The sequence below is a fragment of the Coregonus clupeaformis genome, chromosome 34 (assembly GCF_020615455.1).
Source record: "Coregonus clupeaformis isolate EN_2021a chromosome 34, ASM2061545v1, whole genome shotgun sequence".
Taxonomy (NCBI): domain Eukaryota; kingdom Metazoa; phylum Chordata; class Actinopteri; order Salmoniformes; family Salmonidae; genus Coregonus; species Coregonus clupeaformis.
Window position 1 is genome coordinate 29242264 of NC_059225.1, and position 23796 is coordinate 29266059.

Consider the following 23796-nt stretch of genomic DNA (forward strand, 5'->3'; position numbering starts at 1 on the left):
TTAAAGAAACTGTCTGAAATGTCAGCCTGTTTTGGTGGGATGGAGTTTTGGCCTGCCTGGTGACATCATTATTACTCCCAAATCAATAACATAAGTAGGCTTGCTCTACACACAAAAATGCTGCTTAAATAAAGTAGGCTATACAGTCAAAGATGGTTGAGTATGAAAATGCCTAGCAAGCTCATGCGCAGAAACACCTCATCCGCTCGTGTCGCGCCGCTGCCCACTCAAAGGCACTGCTTCGATATAAAGTGATTTTTTGACGAAAATGAAAACGTGTCAGTTTGTCACATTCAGGAGTTTGGAGTAATAACATGTTCAGCTACTTAAGACATTGGCTCAAATCTAGGTTGCACCTTTATAACTCTAAAAACGTGCCTTCAGACACAACGGCTCTGCGTATTAGCATGTTCCAGGTGCCCAGGTTCCCTGAGCTATTGAAGGTAATCACTAGAACAAGCAATAGTTCATGGGCGGCAGGTAGCCTAGCGGTTAAGAGTGTTGGGCCAGTAACCGAAGGGTTGCTGGTTTGAATTCCCGAGCCGACTAGGTGACAAATCTGTCTATGTGCCCTTGAGCAACACATAACCCTAATTGCTCCTGTAAATCGCTCTGAATACGCGCATTTGCTAAATGACTCAAATGAAATGTAAACTAATTGTTCACTTCTCTCATTGACTTTCCGAACCCTGGTCTGTCGAGTCTACTTCGCGAAGCGTTCCCGAAAGTATCGTGATGTTAGGCACCGAGGTATATAAAGAGTTCGGCAAATATGGTTTAGAAACTCTGTGCGTTTGGCCTCTGGGTTTAGAAACTCTGTGGTATAGTAGGGTTCAAAGATGGTGGATGAATGAAGATAGTTCACTCAGGCTGTTTACCATTGGGGAAAAAATTCAGTTCCGGTCTACTTAAGGGGGTGGCACTCCCATAGACACCAGATAGAGACCAATGAGATAGAACCTGGGTCTCCGATCTACTTAGGTCATTGACTTCTATTGAAAAAAATGAGGGAGTGGGATGATCGCTTCCTCTTCCGTCTCTGGAGTGATTGCAAGAAGACGTAATGACGTCATAACAGAGGTGTGTCACGTGGCTCGGGACGTTTTCAAATAAAATTTGCCCGGGGAAGCTGGTAGGTGAATGCCTGGCTAGCTTGTTAGCTAAGTTATAATAAGAAAATAGTTGATGATTTATAAGAACGGCATAAGACATTGATATGTATTTAACATTAACTTAGCTAGTGGTATATGATATGCTGATGAACTTTAGTTCATATTTCTGTCCATAAAACGGAAACACGAAGCAAGTTAGGTTAGCTAGGTAACGACGTTATTGTTGTTGCTCATGATGTCATGTTGTTTTTATCCAAATCATTCAGATTTAACGAGAGATTTGACTGCTTATTTCACGGCACTGACTAAACATGTCTAAGCGAGAGGCATTTTTAGACTCCGTCTGCAAAGACAATGTGGGGGAATTTCTCAATTTCATTAAACTCCATGTAAGTAACGTTAGCTACAATGTTATTTTTTGTAAAACTGCAAAATATGTATACTGCAGTGGTTCCCAAACTGTGACAATACTCATAGCTCTCTAAGGTATGCAATGACTGATATGACAAGAGGAAAACTGATGATGCACTAGGAATTTCGAAATTGCACCTTGTGCATTCTACTATTACAACTTTTAAGAGTAAGTTGAAAGCCAGACTGAGTTTTTTTATTTTTTTATTTGTGTGTGTGTGGGGGGGGCTACCTTAGTCATTGCATACCTTAGAGAGCTATTTATAACTTGTCAGAAATGCTAACGTTTTTTAGCCCATTGATTTTGTTGTAATGTTTGAATCACTCAAATATCACATGAATACACACATTAGGCATGGCAAAATGTACAGAATTGCAGGAAATAAGCTTTAAACCCTTTCTCTCTCTGCCAACAAGAGGGGTGTGAACAGTTTGTGTCATGAACAGTGCGTGTGCCCATAGATGTGGAATGCGTGCAGGGGGGCCCTGGGATAATATAATAATATGCCATTTAGCAGACGCTTTTATCCAAAGCGACTTAGTCATGTGTGCATACATTCACCAATTGAGCTACAGAGGACCACACCTGGGATGTTCCCCAATGCTGAAAGGATGGCCTGAGTGAAAGTGTTTGGGAACCCCTGTCTTATAGGACCAATATCATGAATCTCAAAATGAGTATTGTCTACCATAATGATTCGTTATGCTCATCTATCAATTTGAGAGCCTTGCCTCTGACCCTGTTTGGCTGTGATGTTACCATAGAAGGACACAGCTGAGCCCTTTGACCTGGATGAGGTCCTGCAGGAGTTGCCAAAGGGCCAGAGAGAGGCACTGTGGGCCAGACTAGTCACAGTACTTTGTGACCAGCTGGCAGCCTTTGCACCAGAGCACTGGGATGCTGGCTTAGAGGAGGACAAGGAGGACAATGACATGGAGGTGGAGGTGTCCCCAGACCGGGTGAGTACTAGTGAGTAGAGTTGTCACAGTACTAGGATCGTGGCAAGGAAATAAAACATGAAGCAGGTTTAATTTAAGGGATACAGTCCTAATGTTGGAAACGCATTATACTGTTGTCACCCAGAGTCACATTTGTTTGTTTTCCAAGCTATGGTGCACACTATTTGACATAAAGCAGGTTCAACAAAGAGTTTAGTCTGCCATGTTTTTTTTGCCATGGCGAATCGTAGTATCATGACAATTCTACATCCTGATCACTCTCTCGTCTATATTGTTCCACACGGCATGACAAGAACAGTTGTTTTATTCTTGCTCTGACTTCATCTCCTACATCTGATGTCAGTGTTCAGTTGTCTACTATTCCTTGATTGAGAGGTGGTCATCTTTTCTGTTCTTTAGACACACACCATGTCTGTCTTTGAGGGAGTGACTCTAGTGGTCACAGCTTCTGTGGATGTCATTGAGGGTGGCGACACCTACAACTCTCTCTTAGAGTGCACCAACATATTACATGGTGAGTGTTTTTTGTTTTATTGACTATTAACTCTGTATCCTTGTTTTATAATAATAATAATGATCATCATTTATTCAATTTCTATAGCGCTTTTTTATTATAGAAAGAATCTGAAAGTGTTTGAAAATACTTGTTTAGCCAGTTTTTAGGTAGCCTGGTTTATGCGACTCATGTGGTCAGCGAGGGAGAGCTGACACACTGGTCTGGACAGGAGGGCATTGTAAATGCAGTATTCATGCGGAGTCGTACTTGTTTCTGGCTGAGCTTTGATTAGTTCTCAGTTGTTGTTTTTTCCTGGGGGGTTGAGACCTTACGAAGGTGACAGCTCTCGGGGACTGTGTGTGGCTGTCCATGTGGGTGTTTGAGTGAGAAAGTCACAGAGGAGAACCAATCAGTAAAAAAGCACAGCCCCCTTCATTATCGACACATCGTGCTGACATCAAAAGAGCCTTTCCAGACTTTGAAGTCAGGAGGACTTTGAGTTAGGTGTCAGCCAGACTGCTTTAAGTACTCCAACCCTTCAGTCTGTCTCTGTACAACAACCCCAGGTGTCCTGCCCTACCTTCCTGCCTCTGAGATGCCTCTGCGGCATGCTATCACCGGTCTGTGCGAGGCCTGGTGGAAGAAAGGCCTCCTGGGGAAAGAAGAGCTGGGCCGCACAGCCTTCCTTGTTTGCCTGGAGAAGACCCTCATACTGAAGAAACCAGTACGTACCCTTTAGCACCAACATGGCCTGTCGTTGCTTTTCTGTTTTGCTCTCTGTCAGTCTTGCTTTTTCTCTAGCAAACTTTCTGGGCTTGCTTTAAGTTATTTTGGAGGATAATACAGAATGATAGGCTACCGGGGTTTTTTTCTGGATCAAAATGGGTCTTGGGTGGTGGGTGTGATGGGGGTGTGGCTATGGGTGTGCCCAATGGTGTGGTCTCTGACCTGAAATTTTAGAGGCCCTCCTGTTGGCCCGCAATGACAAAATAGTTTCAAAGCTAATTTCCTGTAATTCTACACATTTTGCTATGTCTTATGCTATCTGAGTGACTCAAACATTATACCAAAATCATTGGGGGCCCCATGCTATGAAAAAAAATACTCCTGAATGGGTCATTTTTGTAATTATTTATTCTCCCTCACTGTTTTTTATTTGGGGGATTTTGTTATTTATCAAAGATTATCTTATTTAAAAATATATAGTTCCATAATCTTTTCTACATCCACTAAATTACCAAAAGTATGTGGACACCTGCTCATCGAACATCTCATTTCCAAATCATGGGCATTAACATGGAGTCGGCCCCCCCTCCACTCTTCTTGGAATGCTTTCCACTAGATGTTGGAACATTGCTGCGGGGACTTGCTTCTTCCAGATTCGCCCATCAGACTGCCAGATGGTGAAGCGTGATTCATCACTCAAGAGAAAGCGTTTCCACTGCTCCGGGGTCCAATGGCGGCGAGCTTTACACCACTCCAGCCGATGCTTGGCATTGCGCATGGTGATCTTAGGCTTGTGTGCAGCTGCTCGGCCATGGAAACCCATTTCATGAAGCTCATGACGAACAGTTATTTTGCTGACGTTGCTTCCAGAGGCCGTTTGGAACTCAGTAGTGAGGGTTGCAACCGAGGACAAACTATTTTTATGCGCTACGCACTTCTGTATTCAGACATTTAGAAAATTCCACTTCACAATAACAGCACTTACAGTTGACCGGGGCGGCTCTAGTAGGGCAGAAATTTGACGAACTGACTTGTTGGAAAGGTGGCATCCTATGAAAGTCACTGAGCTCTTCAGTAAGGCCATTCTACTGCCAATGTTTGTCTATGGAGCATTGCTTTGAGCTCGATATTATACATCTGTCGACAACAGGTGTGGCTGAAATAGCCAAATCCACTAATTTGAAGGGGTGTCCGCATACTTTTGTATATATTGTGTACTTTGTGGTTTTAGTCGTTTTTAAGTTTTACACTGAACGTTTTTCCATCCCCTAAACTGAAAACTGTTTGAACATAGAGTTCAAGAGTTTTCTATGCAGAAAAAATCCTGGGTACATGTTTACATATTTCATATTTCACATTTCCTTTTTTGATTTTTCTTCCATGTGCTTGCTTTTTATCTTGTGTTGTTCGCCCTATCTGATTGTCTCCTTTTCTGTGTTTTGTGAAGCCCGCTTCTATCCCTAATCATCTCCATCAGGAGCCTGAGTCAAAAAGAGAAGGAATGATCTCAATAAGTATTTTATTTGTATTTATTTTAGCTCCACTCCCTGGTCTCGACAACAGACGAGAGCGCTCTTTAATCACCCGGTACTCTCATTCAGGGATCATCTGGAGAATTAATTTGAAGTAGAGTATGCACTCTTCATTTTATCTCTGTCAGAACTGAAGTCTTCTTCTACACTAGTGGATATTTACATTAGAGCGATATACGATTATGATTTGTGATCCTCTCGTTTCTGCCCTAGTGAGGTGGATTCCTTGCAGGCAGTATCTGCATTTTAGGCTGTTCTCCAATATGTGTCTCTGGTTATCTGGGGGAAGAATGATATCTCTGTATTAACCTTTTGTCTAATCTTGGCAGGTTTGTCTTTTGGCGTCTGCATTGACCAGTTTTGTATTTGGTTTGCTGAATGTTGTATTTGCGTTTTGTACACGTTCTCAGGGGGCTGAGATCCAAAGGCTGTGGGGTTTCCATGAAGTGCTGCTCACTGTGGACTTTGCGTCGGAGAGCAGCCAGGAGCTGATCGATCTGCTGCTACAGTGCTTCCTCAGTGTCAATCACATTAGAAACGAAGATGTAAGTGTGTCAGAACTGGTTTTCAAATACTTAAAAATGGATTTAATTTCAAATACTTTCTCTGCCCGTTTGTGCTTGCCTGGCTTAATAAACCAAAATAAAAGTCCCAAAACTGCAAACCCTGCCCATCTGAAACTCCAGACAAAAGCAAACGCTGAATGTATTTATATAGGTCGTGTGTGTGTGTGTGATGCTATGCTATCATGCTCACATTGTCGTTCCGATAACATGACTTTCGCTGGCAGGGAAAGCGTCTCATGGTGTTCCTCTTTAGCTGGAATGTCAACTTCATCCGGATGATCCATGGAACCATCAAAAATCAGCTGCCCTACTTTGCAAAGTAAGTGTTTGCATTTCTAGTTTTCTATTAAGGTACTAAGTGACCTTGTTATAATGTCTGCCAGATTGGGAGGTTGGGGGTTCGATCTCCGGTCGAGTCATACCAAAGACCAAAAAAATGGGACCCGATGCATTTCTGCTTGGCACTCAGCATTTAGCGTAAGGCCCCACGACAGACTAGTGTCCTGTCCAGGGGGTGTACTTGCACATCAAGCTGCCTCCCGCTACATAAACAGGAGATGGGCCGTTCTGGCTCGGTCAAGGCGTACTTATTCTAAGGTAGCTGTCAGGAGGCAATGGTTTTCTCCTATTCAATTCATGATGATATACCAGTTTTTTTTTGACTGTTTGGTTGAACTCAGTTGATTTTTCCCAGTTCCCTCACTGACAACATAGCTGAGATCTACTGCCGGGCCTGGAAGAAAGCCTCTGGGGTCTGTCTGGAGCAGATCGAGAGCACCTGCATCCAGGACTTCATGCAGCACGCTGTACTCCTGCACAGGACCTCACCCGTCCATGCCAAAGTCAGACAGGTGGGCGCCGTGCACATTTGACTTAGTGTGCATCCCAAGTGGCATCTTATTCCCTATACTGTATAGTGCACTACTTTTGACCAGGGCCTTTAGTAGTTCACCCTATAGCGCTCTGGTAAAAATGATTGCACTATATAGGGTATGCTGGGAATTGCCAGGGATCTCACGATACTTAGGTGGTGATACGATCTGTATTGCAATTCTCATGGTTCTATATGTATTGCGATTTGATGTTCCAAACATATTTCTCACTATGTCAGCTTCAGAAATAATAATAATATTTTTTTTTACAAATTGATACTTGGATTCAAATATCGATATAATATCTTTCCCAAAATAATATTGCGATATGTAACTGTATTGATTTTTTTGTTTTTGTTTTATTTTTACCACTAATATAGGGAAAAGGGTGCCATTTGGGACTGTTGAAGTAGAACTTCAACAGCACACATTCCCTGTATTTATTTTCTATTTTTTCATAACAAGACTGCTAAGGCTTTAGCATCATATCAGCAAACCACCAGCTGGCGTACTTTGCCACAAAGTCTACGTATTCACTGCAATGGGTGACATTTATTTTATGTGTGTGACTTAACTCTCCTCTGTGTAGATACTGAGCTACTTTCACAAACGGAAGGGCCGCCACGGGTTGGATGAGATGCTCTACAGACTCTACAAGCCCATTCTCTGGAGAGCGCTAAGCGTACAGTCACATTTTCCTTCATACACATACTCTTTATTTCTGGATATTGTTTTTTGTTGTTGTTGAACTAATGAAGGAGTCTTCTCTATCATTGTAGGCTGCCAACTCTGAGGTCCGGGCCAATGCCACTCTGCTCTTCACCGAGGCCTTCCCTATCCACGACCCTAGCCAGAGCAGTGAGAAGATGGACGAGACCATCCAGAAACAACTGGACACGCTGGTCGTAAGTCAATGTATTATGACATTGAATTTCCAAGTGGTTGTTTTATGTTTGTGAATCCGTGAAATGCCATAAATTGAGCTAATATGCGGCAGATAGCCTAGCAGTTAAGAGCGTTGGGCCAGTAACCGAAAGGTTGCTGGTTCGAATCCCCGAGCCGACTAGATGAAAAATCTGTCTGTGCACTTAACCCTAATTGCCCCTGTAAGTCAGCGTGGATAAGAGCGTCTGCTAAATAGTTTGGAATTACAAAATCAGCATAGAATGTTTCTGTGTCGATTTTAAAGGGTTAAATAGTTCAAGTGTAGTGAGTGTATTTTATCAGCACTGTGTACAGTGTAGTCCTGTTTAATAAAGCTCTCACCTGTTTGTTCCTGTGTGTGTGTTTGTAACATGTCAGTGCCTGCTGGAGGACCCTCAGCCCCTGGTGCGCTCCACAGCCACCCTGGGGGTCTGTAAGATCCTGGCCAAGTGTTGGGAGGTCATCCCCCCCACTGTCATCACCGACTTCCTTAAGAAGTTGGTGGTAGAGCTGGCCAATGATACCAGCTCCCCTGATGTCCGCTGCTCCGTCTTCAAGGTGGGTGACCACAGTATTGAATACTATAGAACACTATATATATATTAGAACATTATGGTTACATCCCAAATGGCACCCTGTTCCCTATATAGTGCACTAATTTGACAGCCCTTAAAGCTCTGGTCAAAAGCAGTGCCCTATATAGGGAATAGGGTGCCATTTGGGATGCAGACCTATATGTCTCTATGGGTGCGATGGTGAACTCTGAACCTCCTCTAGAGCACCACCAGTCATGACTGCGGTTCTGTGTTGTTGATATTATTGATTACTGATTGTTAAGTCTTCTCTCCAGTGTTTGACCATCGTATTGGACAATGGCCAAAGTCACCCGTTGCTGGAGCAGCTACTGCCTGCTCTGAAGAACAGCCTCCATGACACCTCGGAGAAAGTACGCGTGGCCTTCCTCGACATGCTGCTCAAGATCAAAGCAGTGCGAGCCGCCAAGGTAAAAACACTGCGTGTGTGTATTTCTGTTTTGTGCAAAACCACAGCATATTGTCTGACAAAAAGACAACTGAAGATAATCATAGTACAACTATACATTTTTCAAAATTATATATCTTCATTGTTGTCATTTTGTCAGGCAATACACTGTAGTTATTTCTGTTTGTGTTGGGAGAAAGCTTTTTGATTCCCTGCTATCTCAGTAATACTGTCAGACATGATTTGTGACGCTCACCCTGCCGTACCCCTCCTCTCTCTTCTCCAGTTCTGGAAGGTGTCCTCCATGGAACACCTGCTAGCCCGTCTGGCCGTCGACTCGCAGCCTGTCTCCAAGCGCATCGTCAACCTCCTCTTCAATTCCTTCTTCCCCGTCAACCAATCAGAGGAGGTGTGGTGCGAGCGCTGCGTCACCCTGATTCAGATGAACCCCAAGGCAGCTAGGAAGTTCTACCAGTATGCCCACATCTACACAGCCCCCACTAACATAGGTGAGTTTGGCCTGCGGTTATATAGCTCCTACACAGCCCTTACTAATATAGGTGAGTTTGGCCTGCAGCTATGTAGCTCCTGTCAGCATAGGTGGGATTTAAAGGGGTAGTTTGACATTTTCCAGTCATTGCGCTAATGCTAGTTAGCAACCGCTCCAGAAACTACCTTCAACTTCCTTCAAACTGCAAACATAGACATACAAATGGTATCCATGAGTCCATCTGACTCTGGGTAAGTAGAAAAAAGGGCTTAATTGCCAAAATGTCGAACTACCGCTCATTGATCTGTTGAGGTTTACAGTACGGACCTGTGTCTGTCTTTATTCCCCCTAGATCATATTAAAAATACATATCTAGCTAGCAGATGTTATGTGAGTCATTTGAAGTTGTTAGAAATCCCAGAGTTAAAGTCTGTTGTACTGTACCGCTTGTGTCCCAGTCAAGCTGATGCTGATAATCCGCCGGTGTTTGAACGCCTGCATCCAGACTGAAGACCTGAATGAGACAAACTCCAACAACAAGGAGAACACAAGTGTAAGACTGATTGTAGCACTGAATGTCAGATCACTTACAATACTAAGGAGATTCTTGTTTGTCAATGGAATGCATGTACTATAGTCAAGATTTTTCCCCATCATTCAAATTACAATCGGGAATTAGTACATTCCACCCCTTCAGCGAAATGCCTCAGCTTAGTTCAACTGTCGTATAATCTAGTTTTACGCCATTGTTTTTAATGAAGTTCTAAACAAATACATTCTAGCTTCAAGACATGGTAAAAACGATCATTTTGATCTCATGGATGGTCAGTCCTTGCATCCATAGCTCTGTCTATGAATTTAAGTGTTTTACATGTCTCCAGCATAGAAAGCTAGTATGAGGGTTTGCGCTCAGGCTAGAATGAACAGTAGGCCTCCTTGGTGTTTTCCTTTCTATGGTTTGAGTGGGAAGTACCTCCTGGATTCTATATTTCTCCAGCCCCATCGCTCAGCTGTTTACCACAACAAGTTGCGCGGTGCCCTGCTTTGTTGTATTTCAAATCCCAGGTTCTGGAGGATGTCCTGTCGGTCAAGGACACGGCGTCCATGGCCAGTCTGCTGGAGGTAGTGGTGATCTTGTGGCGGAGTATCCGGAAAGCCCTGCAGCTCAACAAGGACGCCCTCCAGTACACCACTGTCAAGTTTGGCTCCGTCGTGCCCAAGTACTTCAATGTCTTCCAGGTATGAGGTGGACTGGATTTCACCCTGTGGCAGTCACACCGAGGTTGTGTCCCAATAATCTATAATTTCTCTTAAGTGAGCACTTGTTCACTTCCCTTCATAGATTTGAAAGGAAATGAGTGGTTTATGGAAACTCCCTCTAGCCCATGCTGTACCAATCCAATGCTTTTAAATGTGTGGGGAGTAGTGAATGAGTTCACACTTTAGGAAGAAGGAGAGATTATTGGAACGCACCCCAGATATCTTCGCCATCATTTAAGGTGGCCTCACCTTGTTTCTCTCTCTTTCAGGAGGAGCGTTGTACAGTTCCCCTCATCCAACTAGCCTCCCTACTGCCCCCAGCTTCTGTCCCCACTTTCAGGTCTGTGGGGTCCTGCTAACTTGTCTTATATTGGTCTTCAGACTCTCACTCTCTCTGTCTCTGTCTGTGTTAACCCTGTTTCTCTGGTCCCTGTGTTCCAGCTGTGGGGTGCTGTCCAGGCTGAAGAGGCTGGAGGCGGGGGCCAAGGTGTCCCAGTACAGTCAGATCATCGAGTGCCTGTGTAGCTGGGGCCAGGCCGCACACGTCCTGGAGCTCGTCACAGACTGGCTCACTGATGCGTTACCCACCGCCGCGGTAAGCAACACGCACTGAGGTCGCGTCACAAATACCACCCTATTCTCTATATAGTGCACTACTTTTGACCAGGGTCCATAGGTTCTCTGGTCAAAAGTAGTGCAGTATATAGGGAAAGGGTGCTATTTGAGATGCAGGCACAGATGAATAGGGATGCCTCAGTGAGACCCTCGGTGGCTCCTTGGGATATTTATATATTAGGCATTGTAATGGAGAAAGGAGTGATCCATCTGCATAGTAAAACATCTTACTAAGTTTACTTTATTCTGAGTAAACAAGTTTGTCTTCAAAAACATTGCCTTAATGCTCTTATAGTTGGGTACTGAGATGTAATCATGACATCAATGAACATTACCCCGCCTCCCTGCTCCCCCTTCTCCACAGGGCAAAGGGAACACCAGTCGGAAAGTGCGCATCCAGGAGACGGTGGAGGCCAAACCAGACCTAGGGCTAGATTACCTGGAGTACCTGGTCAGCCGTACCTCCACGCGGGACTGCATCCTGCCCTTCAGGCAGGGCCAGCTCAAACAGCTGCACAAAGCCCTCGGGGCCTGGAAGGTAGAGTAGATAATATAATTATAGAGTTTTATATATTGGTTCTATGTGCGGTGAGAGGCTATGTGCAGAGGTGTGATCCTGTGTCATGTTTGCTTTCTCAGTCAGTGCTGTTATCCCATCTGAGCTCTTCTGAGACCCAGGCCAATATTCCCAGAGCAGAAACAGCACTGAGGGCGTTTGCCCTTCACGCACGTCTCAGTGCCCATCTACAGCACAAAGTGAGTCCCATCACCTACATGCCTCTGCTTTGTAACAAATCTGTGTACAGTATTGCTTTGCCCACGATAAATTGTTATGCTAGTAATAAATACAACGATAACTTTATAACACTAATGTGCACCGTGTTTTATTTATTTATTTATTATTTCTTAAATCTTCTTCCTTCTTCCTTCTTCTTCTCATTAGCAGTCACCCTACCGGTCAAAAGTTTTACAATACCTAGTCATTCAAGGGTTTTTCTTTATTTTTACTAGTTTCTACATTGTAGAATAATAGTGAAGACATCAAAACTATGAAATAACACATATGGAAACATGTAATAACCAAAAAAGTGTTAAACAAATCTATTTATATTTGAGATTCTTTAAATAGCCACCCTTTGCCTTGATGACAGCTTTGCACACTCTTGGCATTCTCTCAACCAGCTTCACCTGGAATGCTTTTCCAACAGTCTTGAAGGAGTTCCCGCATATGCTGAGCACTTGTTGGCTGCTTTTCCTTCACTCTGCGGTCCGACTCATCCCAAACCATCTCAATTTGGTTGAGGTCGGGGGATTGTGGAGGCCAGGTCAGCACTCCATCACCTTCTTGGTAAAATAGCCCTTACACAGCCTGGAGGTGTGTTGGGTCATTGTCCAGTTGAAAAACAAATGATAGTTCCACTAAGCCCAAACCAGATGGGATGGCGTATCGCTGCAGAATGCTGTGGTAGCCATGCTGGTTAACTGTGCCTTGAATTCTAAATAAATAATAGACAGTGTCACCAGCAAAGCACCCCCACACCATAACACCACCTCCTCCATGCTTTACGGTGGGAACTACACATGCAGAGATCATCCGTTCACCCACACCGCGTCTCACAAAGACACGGCGATTGGAACCAAAAATCTCCAAATTGAACTCCAGACCAAAGGACAAATAGCTCGTGTTTCTTGGCCCAAGCAAGTCTCTTCTTATTATTGGTGTCCTTTAGTAGTGGTTTCTTTGCAGCAATTTGACCATGAAGGCCTGATTCACACAGTCTCCTCTGAACAGTTGATGTTGAGATGTCTGTTACTTGAACTCTGTGAAGCATTTATTTGGGCTGCAATTTCTGAGGCATCTGCAGCAGAGGTAACTCTGGGTCTTCCTTTCCTGTGGTGGTCCTCATGAGAGCCAGTTTCATCATAGCGCTTGATGGTTTTTGCGACTGCACTTGAAGAAACTTTCACATTTCTTGAAGATTTCCGGATTGACTGACCTTCATATTTTTTAAGTAATGATAGACTGTCGTTTCTCTTTGCTTATTTGAGCTGTTCTTGCCATAATATGAACTTAGCCCTATTTGGTACCTTGTCACAACACAACTGATTGGCTCAAACGCATTAAGAAGGAAATAAATTCCACAAATTAACTTTGAAGAAGGCACACCTGTTAATTGAAATGCATTCCAGGTGACTACCTCCATGAAGCTGGTTGAGAGAATGCCAAGAGTGTGCAAAGCTGCCATCAAGGCAAAGGGTGGCTACTTTGAAGAATCTCAAATATATAATATATTTTGATTTGTTTAACACTTTTTTTGGTTACTACTTGATTCAATGTGTTATTTCATAGTTTTGATGTCTTCACTATTATTCTACAATGTCAAAATGTGTACAAATAAAGAAAAACCGTTGAATGAGTAGGGTATCTTAGTCACTTTAATAATGTTTATATATATTGCATTACTCATCTCATGTGTATATACTGTATTCTATACTATTCTACTGTATCTTAATCCATGCCGCTCTGACATCGCTCGTCCATATAAACTCAGCAAAAAAAAGAAACGTCCCTTTTTCAGGACCCTGTCTTTCAAAGATAATTAGTAAAAATCCAAATACCTTCACAGATCTTCATTGTAAAGGGTTTAAACACTGTTTCCCATGCTTGTTCAATGAACCATAAACAATGAATGAACATGCACCTGTGGAACGGTCGTTAAGACACTAACAGTTTACGACGGTAGGCAATTAAGGTCACAGTTATGAAAACTTAGGACACTAAAGAGGCCTTTCTACTGACTCTGAAAAACACCAAAAGAAAGATGCCCAGGGTCCCTGCTCATCTACGTGAACGTGCCTTAGGCATGCTGCAAGGAGGCATGAGGACTGCAGATGTGTCCAGGACAATAAATTGCAATGTCCGTACTGTGAGACGCCTAAGACAGCGCTACAGGGAGACAGGACAGACAGCTAATCGTCCTCGCAGTGGCAGACCACGTGTAACAACACCTGCACAGGATCGGTACATCCGAACGTCACACCTGCGGGACGGGTACAGGATGGCAACAACAACTGCCCGAGTTACACCAGGAACGCACAATCCCTCCATCAGTGCTCAGACTGTCCGCAATAGGCTGAGAGAGGCTGGACTGAGGGCTTGTAGGCCTGTTGTAAGGCAGGTCCTCACCAGCAACAACGTCACCTATGGGCACAAACCCACCGTCGCTGGACCAGACTGGCAAAAAGTGTCACTGACGAGTCGCGGTTTTGTCTCACCAGGGGTGATGGTCGGATTCGCGTTTATCGTCGAAGGAATGAGCGTTACACCGAGGCCTGTACTCTGGAGCGGGATCGATTTGGAGGTGGAGGGTCCGTCAAGGTCTGGGGCGGTGTGTCACAGCATCATCGGACTGAGCTTGTTGTCATTGCAGGCAATCTCAACGCTGTGCATTACAGGGAAGACAACCTCCTCCCTCATGTGGTACCCTTCCTGCAGGCTCATCCTGACATGACCCTCCAGCATGACAATGCCACCAGCCATACTGCTCGTTCTGTGCGTGATTTCCTGCAAGACAGTAATGTCAGTGTTCTGCCATGGCCAGCGAAGAGCCCGGATCTCAATCCCATGAGCACGTCTGGGACCTGTTGGATCGGAGGGTGAGGGCTAGGGCCATTCCCCCCAGAAATGTCCGGGAACTTGCAGGTGCTTTGGTGGAAGAGTGGGGTAACATCTCACAGCAAGAACTGGCAAATCTGGTGCAGTCCATGAGGAGGAGATGCACTGCAGTACTTAATGCAGCTGGTGGCCACACCAGATACTGACTGTTACTTTTGATTTTGACCTCCCCTTTGTTCAGGGACACATTATTCAATTTATGTTAGTCACATGTCTGTGGAACGTGTTCAGTTTATGAGAATCATGTTATGTTCATACAAATATTTACACATGTTAATTTGCTGAAAATAAACACAGTTGACCGTGAGAGGACGTTTCTTTTTTTACTCAGTTTATGTACACTACCAGTCAAAAGTTTGGACACACCTACTCATTCAAGGGATTTTCTTTATTTTTACAGTTTTTTACATTGTAGAATAATAGTGAAGACATCAAAACTATGAAATAACACATGGAATCATGAGGTAACCAAAAAAGCTGTCATCTAGGCAAAGGGTGGCTATTTGAAGAATCTCAAATATAAAATATATTTTGATTTGTTTAACACTTTTTTTGGTTACTACATGATTCCATATGTGTTATTTCATAGTTTTGATGTTTTCACTTATATTCTACAATGTAGAAAATAGTAAAAAATTAAGAAAAACCCTTGAATGAGTAGGTGTCCAAACTTTTGACTGGTACTGTATATATTCTTAATTCATTCCTTACTTAGATTTGGGTGTATTGGGTATATGTTGTGAAATTGTTAGATTACTTGTTAGATATTACTGCACTGTCGGAGCTAGAAGCACAAGCATTTTGCTAAACACGTGTATGTGACCAATAACATTTGATTTGATTTGTTCTAAAACTTTTGACCGGTAGTGTATTTCATTTCAAACTTCACATACAGTGGGGAAAAAAAGTATTTAGTCAGCCACCAATTGTGCAAGTTCTCCCACTTAAAAAGATGAGAGAGGCCTGTAATTTTCATCATAGGTACACGTCAACTATGACAGACAAAATGAGAATTTTCTTTCCAGAAAATCACATTGTAGGATTTTTAATGAATTTATTTGCAAATTATGGTGGAAAATAAGTATTTGGTCAATAACAAAAGTTTCTCAATACTTTGTTATATACCCTTTGTTGGCAATGACACAGGTGAAACGTTTTCTGTAAGTCTTCACAAGGTTTTCACACACTGTTGCTGGTATTTTGGCCCATTCCTCCATGCAGATCTCCTCTAGAGCAGTGATGTTTTGGGTCTGTCGCTGGGCAACACGGACTTTCAACTCCCTCCAAAGATTTCCTATGCGGTTGAGATCTGGAGACTGGCTAGGCCACTCCAGGACCTTGAAATGCTTCTTACGAAGCCACTCCTTTGTTGCCCGGGCGGTGTGTTTGGGATCATTGTCATGCTGAAAGACCCAGCCACGTTTCATCTTCAATGCCCTTGCTGATGGAAGGAGGGTTTCACTCAAAATCTCACGATACATGGCCCCATTCATTCTTTCCTTTACACGGATCAGTCGTCCTGGTCCCTTTGCAGAAAAACAGCCCCAAAGCATGATGTTTCCACCCCCATGCTTCACAGTAGGTATGGTGTTCTTTGGATGCAACTCAGCATTCTTTATCCTCCAAACACGACGAGTTGAGTTTTTACCAAAAAGTTATATTTTGGTTTCATCTGACCATATGACATTCTCCCAATCCTCTTCTGGATCATCCAAATGCACTCTAGCAAACTTCAGACGGGCCTGGACATGTACTGGCTTAAGCAGGGGGACACGTCTGGCACGGGGTGAGATCTTGCGTGGAGCCCCAGATCGAGGGAGATTATCAGTGGTCTTGTATGTCTTCCATTTCCTAATAATTGCTCCCGCAGTTGATTTCTTCAAACCAAGCTGCTTACCTATTGCAGATTCAGTCTTCCCAGCCTGGTGCAGGTCTACAATGTTGTTTCTGGTGTCCTTTGAAAGCTCTTTGGTCTTGGCCATAGTGGAGTTTGGAGTGTGACTGTTTGAGGTTGTGGACAGGTGTCTTTTATACTGATAACAAGTTCAAACAGGTGCCATTAATACAGGTAACGAGTGGAGGACAGAGGAGCCTCTTAAAGAAGAAGTTACAGGTCTGTGAGAGCCAGAAATCTTGCTTGTTTGTAGGTGACCAAATACTTATTTTCCACCATAATTTGCAAATAAATTCATAAAAAATCCTACAATGTGATTTTCTGGATTTTTTTTTCTCAATTTGTCTGTCATAGTTGACGTGTACCTATGATGAAAATTACAGGCCTCTCTCATCTTTTTAAGTGGGAGAACTTGCACAATTGGTGGCTGACTAAATACTTTTTTCCCCCACTGTATCTCTAGTCAAGTATAGGCTACTAACGATATCAGCTAAATGTCTTCGATGAGTGTCGGTTTGAGCAGTATAGGTAATTTTGGTTTATCGTCCCAGATCTAGTAGACAGTATTTGGGAAATAACTACTGGTCTGTGCAGTGTTTTGGCTATAACCACATTTTATAACCACCTGGGCTTGCTACAACTACCGTTGTTTGCTTTCCCAGTTCTCTGAGGGGAGGGATTTCCTGGTCCCTGTGGAGAACATGGCAGTGTGGGTGGCAGAGAGGGTGCTGCCCTTCCTGGTCAGCCCCAGTGAGGGAGGTGTCACTGAGCAGCAGCGGGACCTCGCCAGGCAGGTGGTAGAGGTAAGTACGACCCTCTGGAAAGGGTAGCCGGTATCAAACACAGGACGGGGTTTACACTGTAGTTTTGTACAGAAGACCTAAGAGTTAATTCTGTCTTCAGTACTCAGCGGTACCTCAGAGGTGTCAAACTCAATTCCTGGAGGTCTGTGTGTTTGCTGGGTGTGTTATTTTATTTCAATTTGTGTCCAACTATGACCTAGACAACCAGTTGAGGGGAACTCCTAACTAATCAATTACCTTAATTGATCATTCAAGGCAGGAGCAAAAAACCAGACACTCGGCCCTCCAGGAATTGTGTTCGACACCCCTGCTTTACCTGGAGACGGAGGGAAAGTAAATCAAATCAAATGTATTTAATAATCCCCTTTTTACATCAGATGCGGTCACAAATTGGTTTACTGAAAACCTTAACACATGCGTAAAATAGCATTAGACTTTATCAAATATGTGAGACATAAAAGAATAGCCGTAGAATATAGTTGTGTATAACACTGTTACAGTATTAGCCACGACATTAGGTGTAATGTACGAGCAGCTTTATGGTATTATGGTCAGTAGATCAATTCTTGTGCTTCAATCTTTCCTATGCTTTCAGTCTATAAACAGACTGAGGCTTCCATCCTAAATGGCACCCTATTCCCTATTTAGTGCACTATAGGCCTTGGTCAAAAGTAGTGCACTACATAAGGAATAAGGTGCCATTTGGGACACAGAATAGTCTATTTCATAGATTGTTATTCAGCTCAGGTCCACACTCTCACGTATCAGCCCTCCGTTGTATGCCTCCAACTCCCAGAGCGCAAGATGGACTCATTTATTATTTGAAATGGGCTTCTATAGTTATTTCTTCCATTACTCTCTCAAGTGTGTCACCCAGATGCTGCTGCTTTGATCTGATATTGAAAATAAACCCCTCATTTATCTTAATACCCACTTCTGTTGCTTCCACTAACTCTATAGAGCTCCAGCACCAACACTTGAGATTAAGATACTACGGTATGGTGGCTTATTCAATGCAACGTTTTCAGGACAAATTAGTACAAAATGTAATTTTGAATTAATTAATTTAAAAAATGATTGTCCCATAATATAGTTTGTTTAGTTGGTCTTTCAGCATTATTCCAGGTTCTTAAAAACAGTCGCATTACAAACTCTGAATTACTATGCTGATACAATAAAGAAACATCAATGTCATTTTTCTGTCCCTCTTTGTGGAGTGACAACATTGCTCTAACGTTGCGGTGATGTTTGGCAGAGTTTACTGATGGTGTGCAGAGATGTGATCCGGGTGGGTCTTGGGGACGAGGAGTTCAAAGGGCAGATCCTTCACCTGTGCTCCATCGTGCTCCTCTCTGGTGAGTATATCTACACTAAACATATACAATTATAGAGACATGCGGAATCTATATGAAGAAACATGCCATTTTAGGGCAATTTTTGACCATCTGTAAATCAGCTTTTCTATGAGGCACATTTAGAACTGTAGATTCTCTAGAATAGTTGTTGACTGGACTAGGCCACTTGTCTCATTTCATTGTGTCTGTGAGGAAATTTGACTGAGGTGTGTGTTTTGTTATGTTGTGTTCTCAGAGAAGGGCTACCTGTGTGTTCCTCTGCTGTTCTTTGTGCTGACGGAGGTGGCGGAGAACTACGTCCCCGAGAACCAGGCCCAGGACGACCAGTCTTCCATCATCCTCAGCGTGGTCACCAACGTCTTCCAGAAGATCCTGGAGGTCATGGCTCGCCGCCTAAGGAAGGACCCTGAGGAGGGCCAGGAGGTGAGGAGGATGGCTGTGTCCCAAATGCCTTGATGGTTTGAATGCCTATTTGGCCCAACAACAGAAGCAGCTCTGGGTCCATATGTATCAAGCTTCTCAGAGGAGGATCTAGAATCTGCTCCCGCCGTCCATGTAATGTTATTCATTGTGATCTAAAGAAGTGTTCCCAACCTTTTTCGGTTACTGTACCACCAACTAAATTTTGCTCTGCCTGGAGTACCCCTGAAGTACCCCCTCATGTGCATTTTACCAGTACGCCTATGGTCTCATGAGTCCTCTCAAGTACCCCCTGTGGATAGGCCAAGTACCCCCAGGGTTCCTAGAACCCCTGGTTGGGAACCACTGAGCTAAAGGACTAAACTGCACTCCTACTATGAGACTAGATAGATAGATAGATAGATAGATAGATAGATAGATAGATATCAATCTACACACAATACCCCATAATGACAAAGCAAACACAGGTTTTTAGACATTTTTGCAAATGTATGAAAAGAAAGAAACTGAAATATTACATTTTACATAAGTATTCAGACCCTTTACTCAGTACTTTGTTGATGCACCTTTGGCAGCGATTACAGCCTTGAGTCTTCTTGGGTACGACACTACAAGCTTGGCACACCTGTGTTTGGGGAGTTTCTCCCATTCTTCTCTGCAGATCCTCTAAAGTTATGTCAGGTTGGATGGGAAGCGTCGCTGCACAGCTATTTTCAGGTCTCTCCAGAGATGTTCGATCGGGTTCAAGTCCGGGCTCTGGCTAGTCCACTCAAGGACATTCAGAGACTTGTCCCAAAGCCACTCCTGCGTTGTCTTGGCTCTGTGCTTAGGGTCGTTGTCCTGTTGGAAGGTGAACCTTCGCCCCCAGTCTGAGGTCCTGAGCGCTCTGGAGCAGGTTTTCATCAAGGAGCTCTCTGTACTTTGCTCCGTTCATCTTTGCCTCGATCCTGACTAGTCTCCCAGTACCTGCCGCTGAAAAACATCCCCACAGCATGATGCTGCCACCACCATGCTTCACCGTAGGGATGGTGCCAGGTTTCCTCCAGACGTGATACTTGTCATTTAGGCCAAAGAGTTCAATCTTGTTTCTCATGGTCTGAGAGTCTTTAGGTGCCTTTTGGCAAACTGCAAGCGGGCTATCGTGCCTTTTAGTGAGGAGTGGCTTCCGTATAGCCACTCTACCATAAAGGCCTGATTGGTGGAGTGCTGCAGAGATGGTTGTCCTTCTTTATGGTTCTCCCACAGAGAACTGAAAAGGCGTCTGCGAGCAAGGAGGCCTACAAACCTGACTCAGTTACACCAGCTCTGTCAGGAGGAATGGGCCAAAATTCACCCAACTTATTGTGGGAAGCTTGTGGAAGGCTACCTGAAACATTTGACCGAAGTTAAACAATTTAAAGGCAATGCTACCAAATACTAATTGAGTGTATGTAAACTTCTGACCCACTGGGAATGTGATGAAAGAAGTAAAAGCTGAAATAAATCATTCTCTCTACTATTATTCTGACATTTCATATTCTTAAAATAGTGGTGGTCCTAACTGACCTAAGACAGGGAATTTTTACTGGTATTAAATGTCAGGAAATGTGAAAAACTGAGTTTAAATGTATTTGGCTAAGGTGTATATAAACTTCCGATTTCAACTGTATCTCCTAGATATAGGACAGACACTTCAAAACCTTATTCCTTATTTATTTTTTGACACTTTTTTTGCCATTTATGAACGTGCTATTCAATGTGTTTTTATAGGCTATAGCAGTGAAGGCAAAACTCAATATTTAATCAAATAATTGTTTGTCTTAGAGACCCGTACATGGCAGAGAATTTCAGTTTCAACATTCCTTTAGCCCCATCCCTCGACTGTTTACGAAAACAAGGGGCGGGGATGACCATTTTGTTGTATTTCCAATCGCAGATCGCCCCTCTAAATATCCACTCCAGTTAGGTGTTAGGTGAAGATGCATTATATGTTTCTTTAAGTCTCTCCCTTTCATTTAACCATCGTTTTCTGTGAATGATCACCCAGTAGCTTGGTTAAAGCGTCAACAGATTTAGCTACAAGCTAAGATGCTGTGCTGCTTTCTGAGAATGATTCTGGGGAAAGCGACAAAGTAAATACAGCCTTGAAGTTGAGAGAGAGAGGAAGAGAGGGGAAGAGAAAAGAAGAAGAGAGAGAGGAGGAGAAGCTTTTGACAGATCTGAGAGAAGCTTTTGACAGGGTTCTACCTGCTTTTGAGATGAGTAGGGAGAGACATTTGAAATCAGTCTGAAAGCTGTGATTGTGGCGTCAGAAAAGGTTAAAGCTTTCCGCTTGATGTGACTGTCTGAAGCTGCATCCACCTGACAGGTGTTTGATGATCCAGTTTTGGAGGTGTCGCTGAAAATGCAAGGATATGGAATTGTAGTTCAACCTACTTTCTTTAGGTAAACATATGAATAGGTATGCATCTTTCTTAACTGTGTTTGCAAGTATTTTCCAATAAAACATTTCAAGGCTGGGAGGCAAGAATGCTGCTGGTCTGTATTTGTGTATGTTCACAAAAGTGGACATGGCAATTTGGTCAATGTTTTTGCCTAGTGGCCTTTCTGAAGACAAGATGCAGACATAAGGTTCCCGAGTGGTGCAGTGGTCTAAGGCACTGCATCTCAATGCTTGAGGCGTCACTACAGACCCCCTGGTTCGATTCCAGGCTGTATCACAACCGGCCGTGATTGGGAGTCCCATAGGGCGGCGCACAATTGGCCCAGCGTCGTCCGGGTTTGGCCGGTGTAGGCCGTCATTGTAAATAAGAATTTGTTCTTAACTGACTTGCCTAGTTAAATAAGGGTAAAATAAATAAAATATAGACAGATGGATAGATATGGCCCTGTTCAGGTTGCAAATGTGAATAGATGATTTAAGGTTGTTTCTCTCTCCCCTGGCTGTTGTAGCTGTGGTACTCAGCTGTTCCCGCTCTAGGAGACTTCCTCCAGGTGGTTCAGGCTTGGTCGGGCGTCGACTCAAACCCCCTAAACGGGGTGTTTTCAACCATCTGTGCTGCCACCCTCGCTGCGACCCAACACTCCCTGCAAAAAGTAACAAAGATGGCTCATACACAACAAACACTATTTTCCTAGATAGAAAATGTGATTCCAAATGTTGATAGTTTGCGAATAAAGAACATGTACTATATTTCGTCTGCGCTGAACTTAAAACTGTTCCGTCATAGATTTCACATCCTCAAGAGGTCACAACACCAGAGACGGTCCAGGATTTGCCTCCTCTCTCAAGCATCTTGTTGGATGTTCTCCTCAAATCGCCCCCGGTCACCAGGTAATCAACCAACTACACTCCAAGCGTTGCTGCTTTCTATTACTACGCACACTGACTGGCTCAGTTCAGTTTCCTTTTTTTGTGATAAATATTTGTATAGATTTTTCCCACACAAAAAGGAAGAACAAGAGGAAGAACAAACACCGTCAACACCACACAATTTCATACAAAGAGCTCCAGCAATGGAATATATACTGTACTTTTGTCCTCATTTTTGTTTCTAAACCAAGGCCTCTTTTCTTTTTCAGGGCCTTCCTGGCAGAGATCAACTCAACTGTCGACTCCGAGGTCATTGATGGTCTAACCGGATTGGCTGCAGTTCTTCACATTCTGGCAGTTGTCAGACAGAGTGAGAAAAATGAGTTGCAATAAAGAGTCTTTTATATTGATAAAAAAATAATTTTCACATTTATGAATAGTTTCTAACAGGGCGTGGGTAAATGTTTTTAGCAGCTACACTGGGAGTGTAACTTTTTTTGCCGTGAGCGGGGCGCGTGCCACTATCAACTGTTCTCGGGCCTGAGCCAGTTGCTTACACCAAGGTTTCATTGAAATTAATCCGAGAAGTTCTGTATCCGGTGTAGCTGGCCTGTAATGATTGCCTGTTTTTGTTCCAGCTGGGAAGTTTAAGGAAGATCTGAAGAGTACAGCTGTGTCCGTCCAGAGGCAGCTTCAGAAACATTACGCTGTCAAGGCTGAGAATGAAGGACACATCCAGAGGTAACTAGATTAATGAACGTTGTAAGGGTTGTCCCAAATAGCATCCAAATGGCACTACTTTTGACCAAGGCCAAATGGCTCTGATCAAAAGGAGTGCACTAATATAGGGAATAGGGTGCCGTTTGGGACCTTTTGTATGTTTTTAAGACAATTAAAGTATTTTCGAGTTGTTAGTTAGCATGTACCCTGAACATTAAGGAAACGTGCTCGTAAATTGGGAATTGTAAGATGTCAAATTATATTTTCAAATGACAAAATAGCAACCACAAGATTACATTAAATTCAACAACAACAAAAAATCTTTCTCCAGGGTAATCTACGAATCCGCTATCAACACTTTGAATGAGATTCTGATGCCATGCCCATGAGGGGGCAAGAACGAGAGAACAACATTTACACATTTAACATTTACTAATTATTTTTTGGTTCCCAGTGTCATCTATTTTTCTATTCTGTTCTATTTCTCTAAGTTCTTCTATCCTGTGCGATCATGGTGTATACAGCATGACTTGTATTTGCGCTTTGGATTTATGTATTGCGTAAGTATACTGTATGCTGCATAAACTGAACTGTGTGTAACATTGCTAAGTAACTGCTGAAAATACATTGAAATGTGAGTTTCAACCATGTCATTGTGGATTCTTATTTTATCTTATAGTACATGTTTGCA

At 43.3% G+C, this 23796-nt stretch overlaps 1 protein-coding gene across 1 annotated transcript; it reads left to right on the forward strand.

Annotated features, from left to right (window-relative positions):
* The first annotated feature begins 1051 nt into the window (after positions 1-1051).
* On the forward strand, positions 1052-23750 carry LOC121549988 (condensin-2 complex subunit G2-like). The gene is made up of 27 exons (XM_041862030.2): positions 1052-1132; positions 1379-1501; positions 2289-2483; positions 2883-2997; positions 3546-3703; positions 5648-5782; positions 6028-6122; positions 6498-6654; positions 7265-7357; positions 7455-7580; positions 7978-8157; positions 8450-8602; positions 8867-9089; positions 9529-9623; positions 10136-10309; positions 10600-10670; positions 10772-10925; positions 11310-11483; positions 11585-11701; positions 17178-17318; positions 18574-18673; positions 18909-19096; positions 22025-22168; positions 22303-22406; positions 22655-22755; positions 23024-23126; positions 23437-23750. Exons 2-27 carry the CDS (start codon positions 1424-1426, stop codon positions 23492-23494), a joined length of 3432 nt encoding a protein of 1143 aa, XP_041717964.2. The 5' UTR covers positions 1052-1132; positions 1379-1423; the 3' UTR covers positions 23495-23750.
* Positions 23751-23796: the final 46 nt, after the last annotated feature.

What these genes read in the sequence shown, in the direction of transcription:
- LOC121549988 (XM_041862030.2), top strand. Translation starts at nt 1,424, where the DNA reads ATGTCTAAGCGAGAGGCATTTTTAGACTCCGTCTGCAAAGACAATGTG. An exon ending in AACAACTGGACACGCTGGTC is followed by an intron (nt 7,581 to 7,977) that starts GTAAGTCAATGT and finishes GTAACATGTCAG; the next exon opens with TGCCTGCTGGAGGACCCTCA. An exon ending in ACCCTGAGGAGGGCCAGGAG is followed by an intron (nt 19,097 to 22,024) that starts GTGAGGAGGATG and finishes TGGCTGTTGTAG; the next exon opens with CTGTGGTACTCAGCTGTTCC.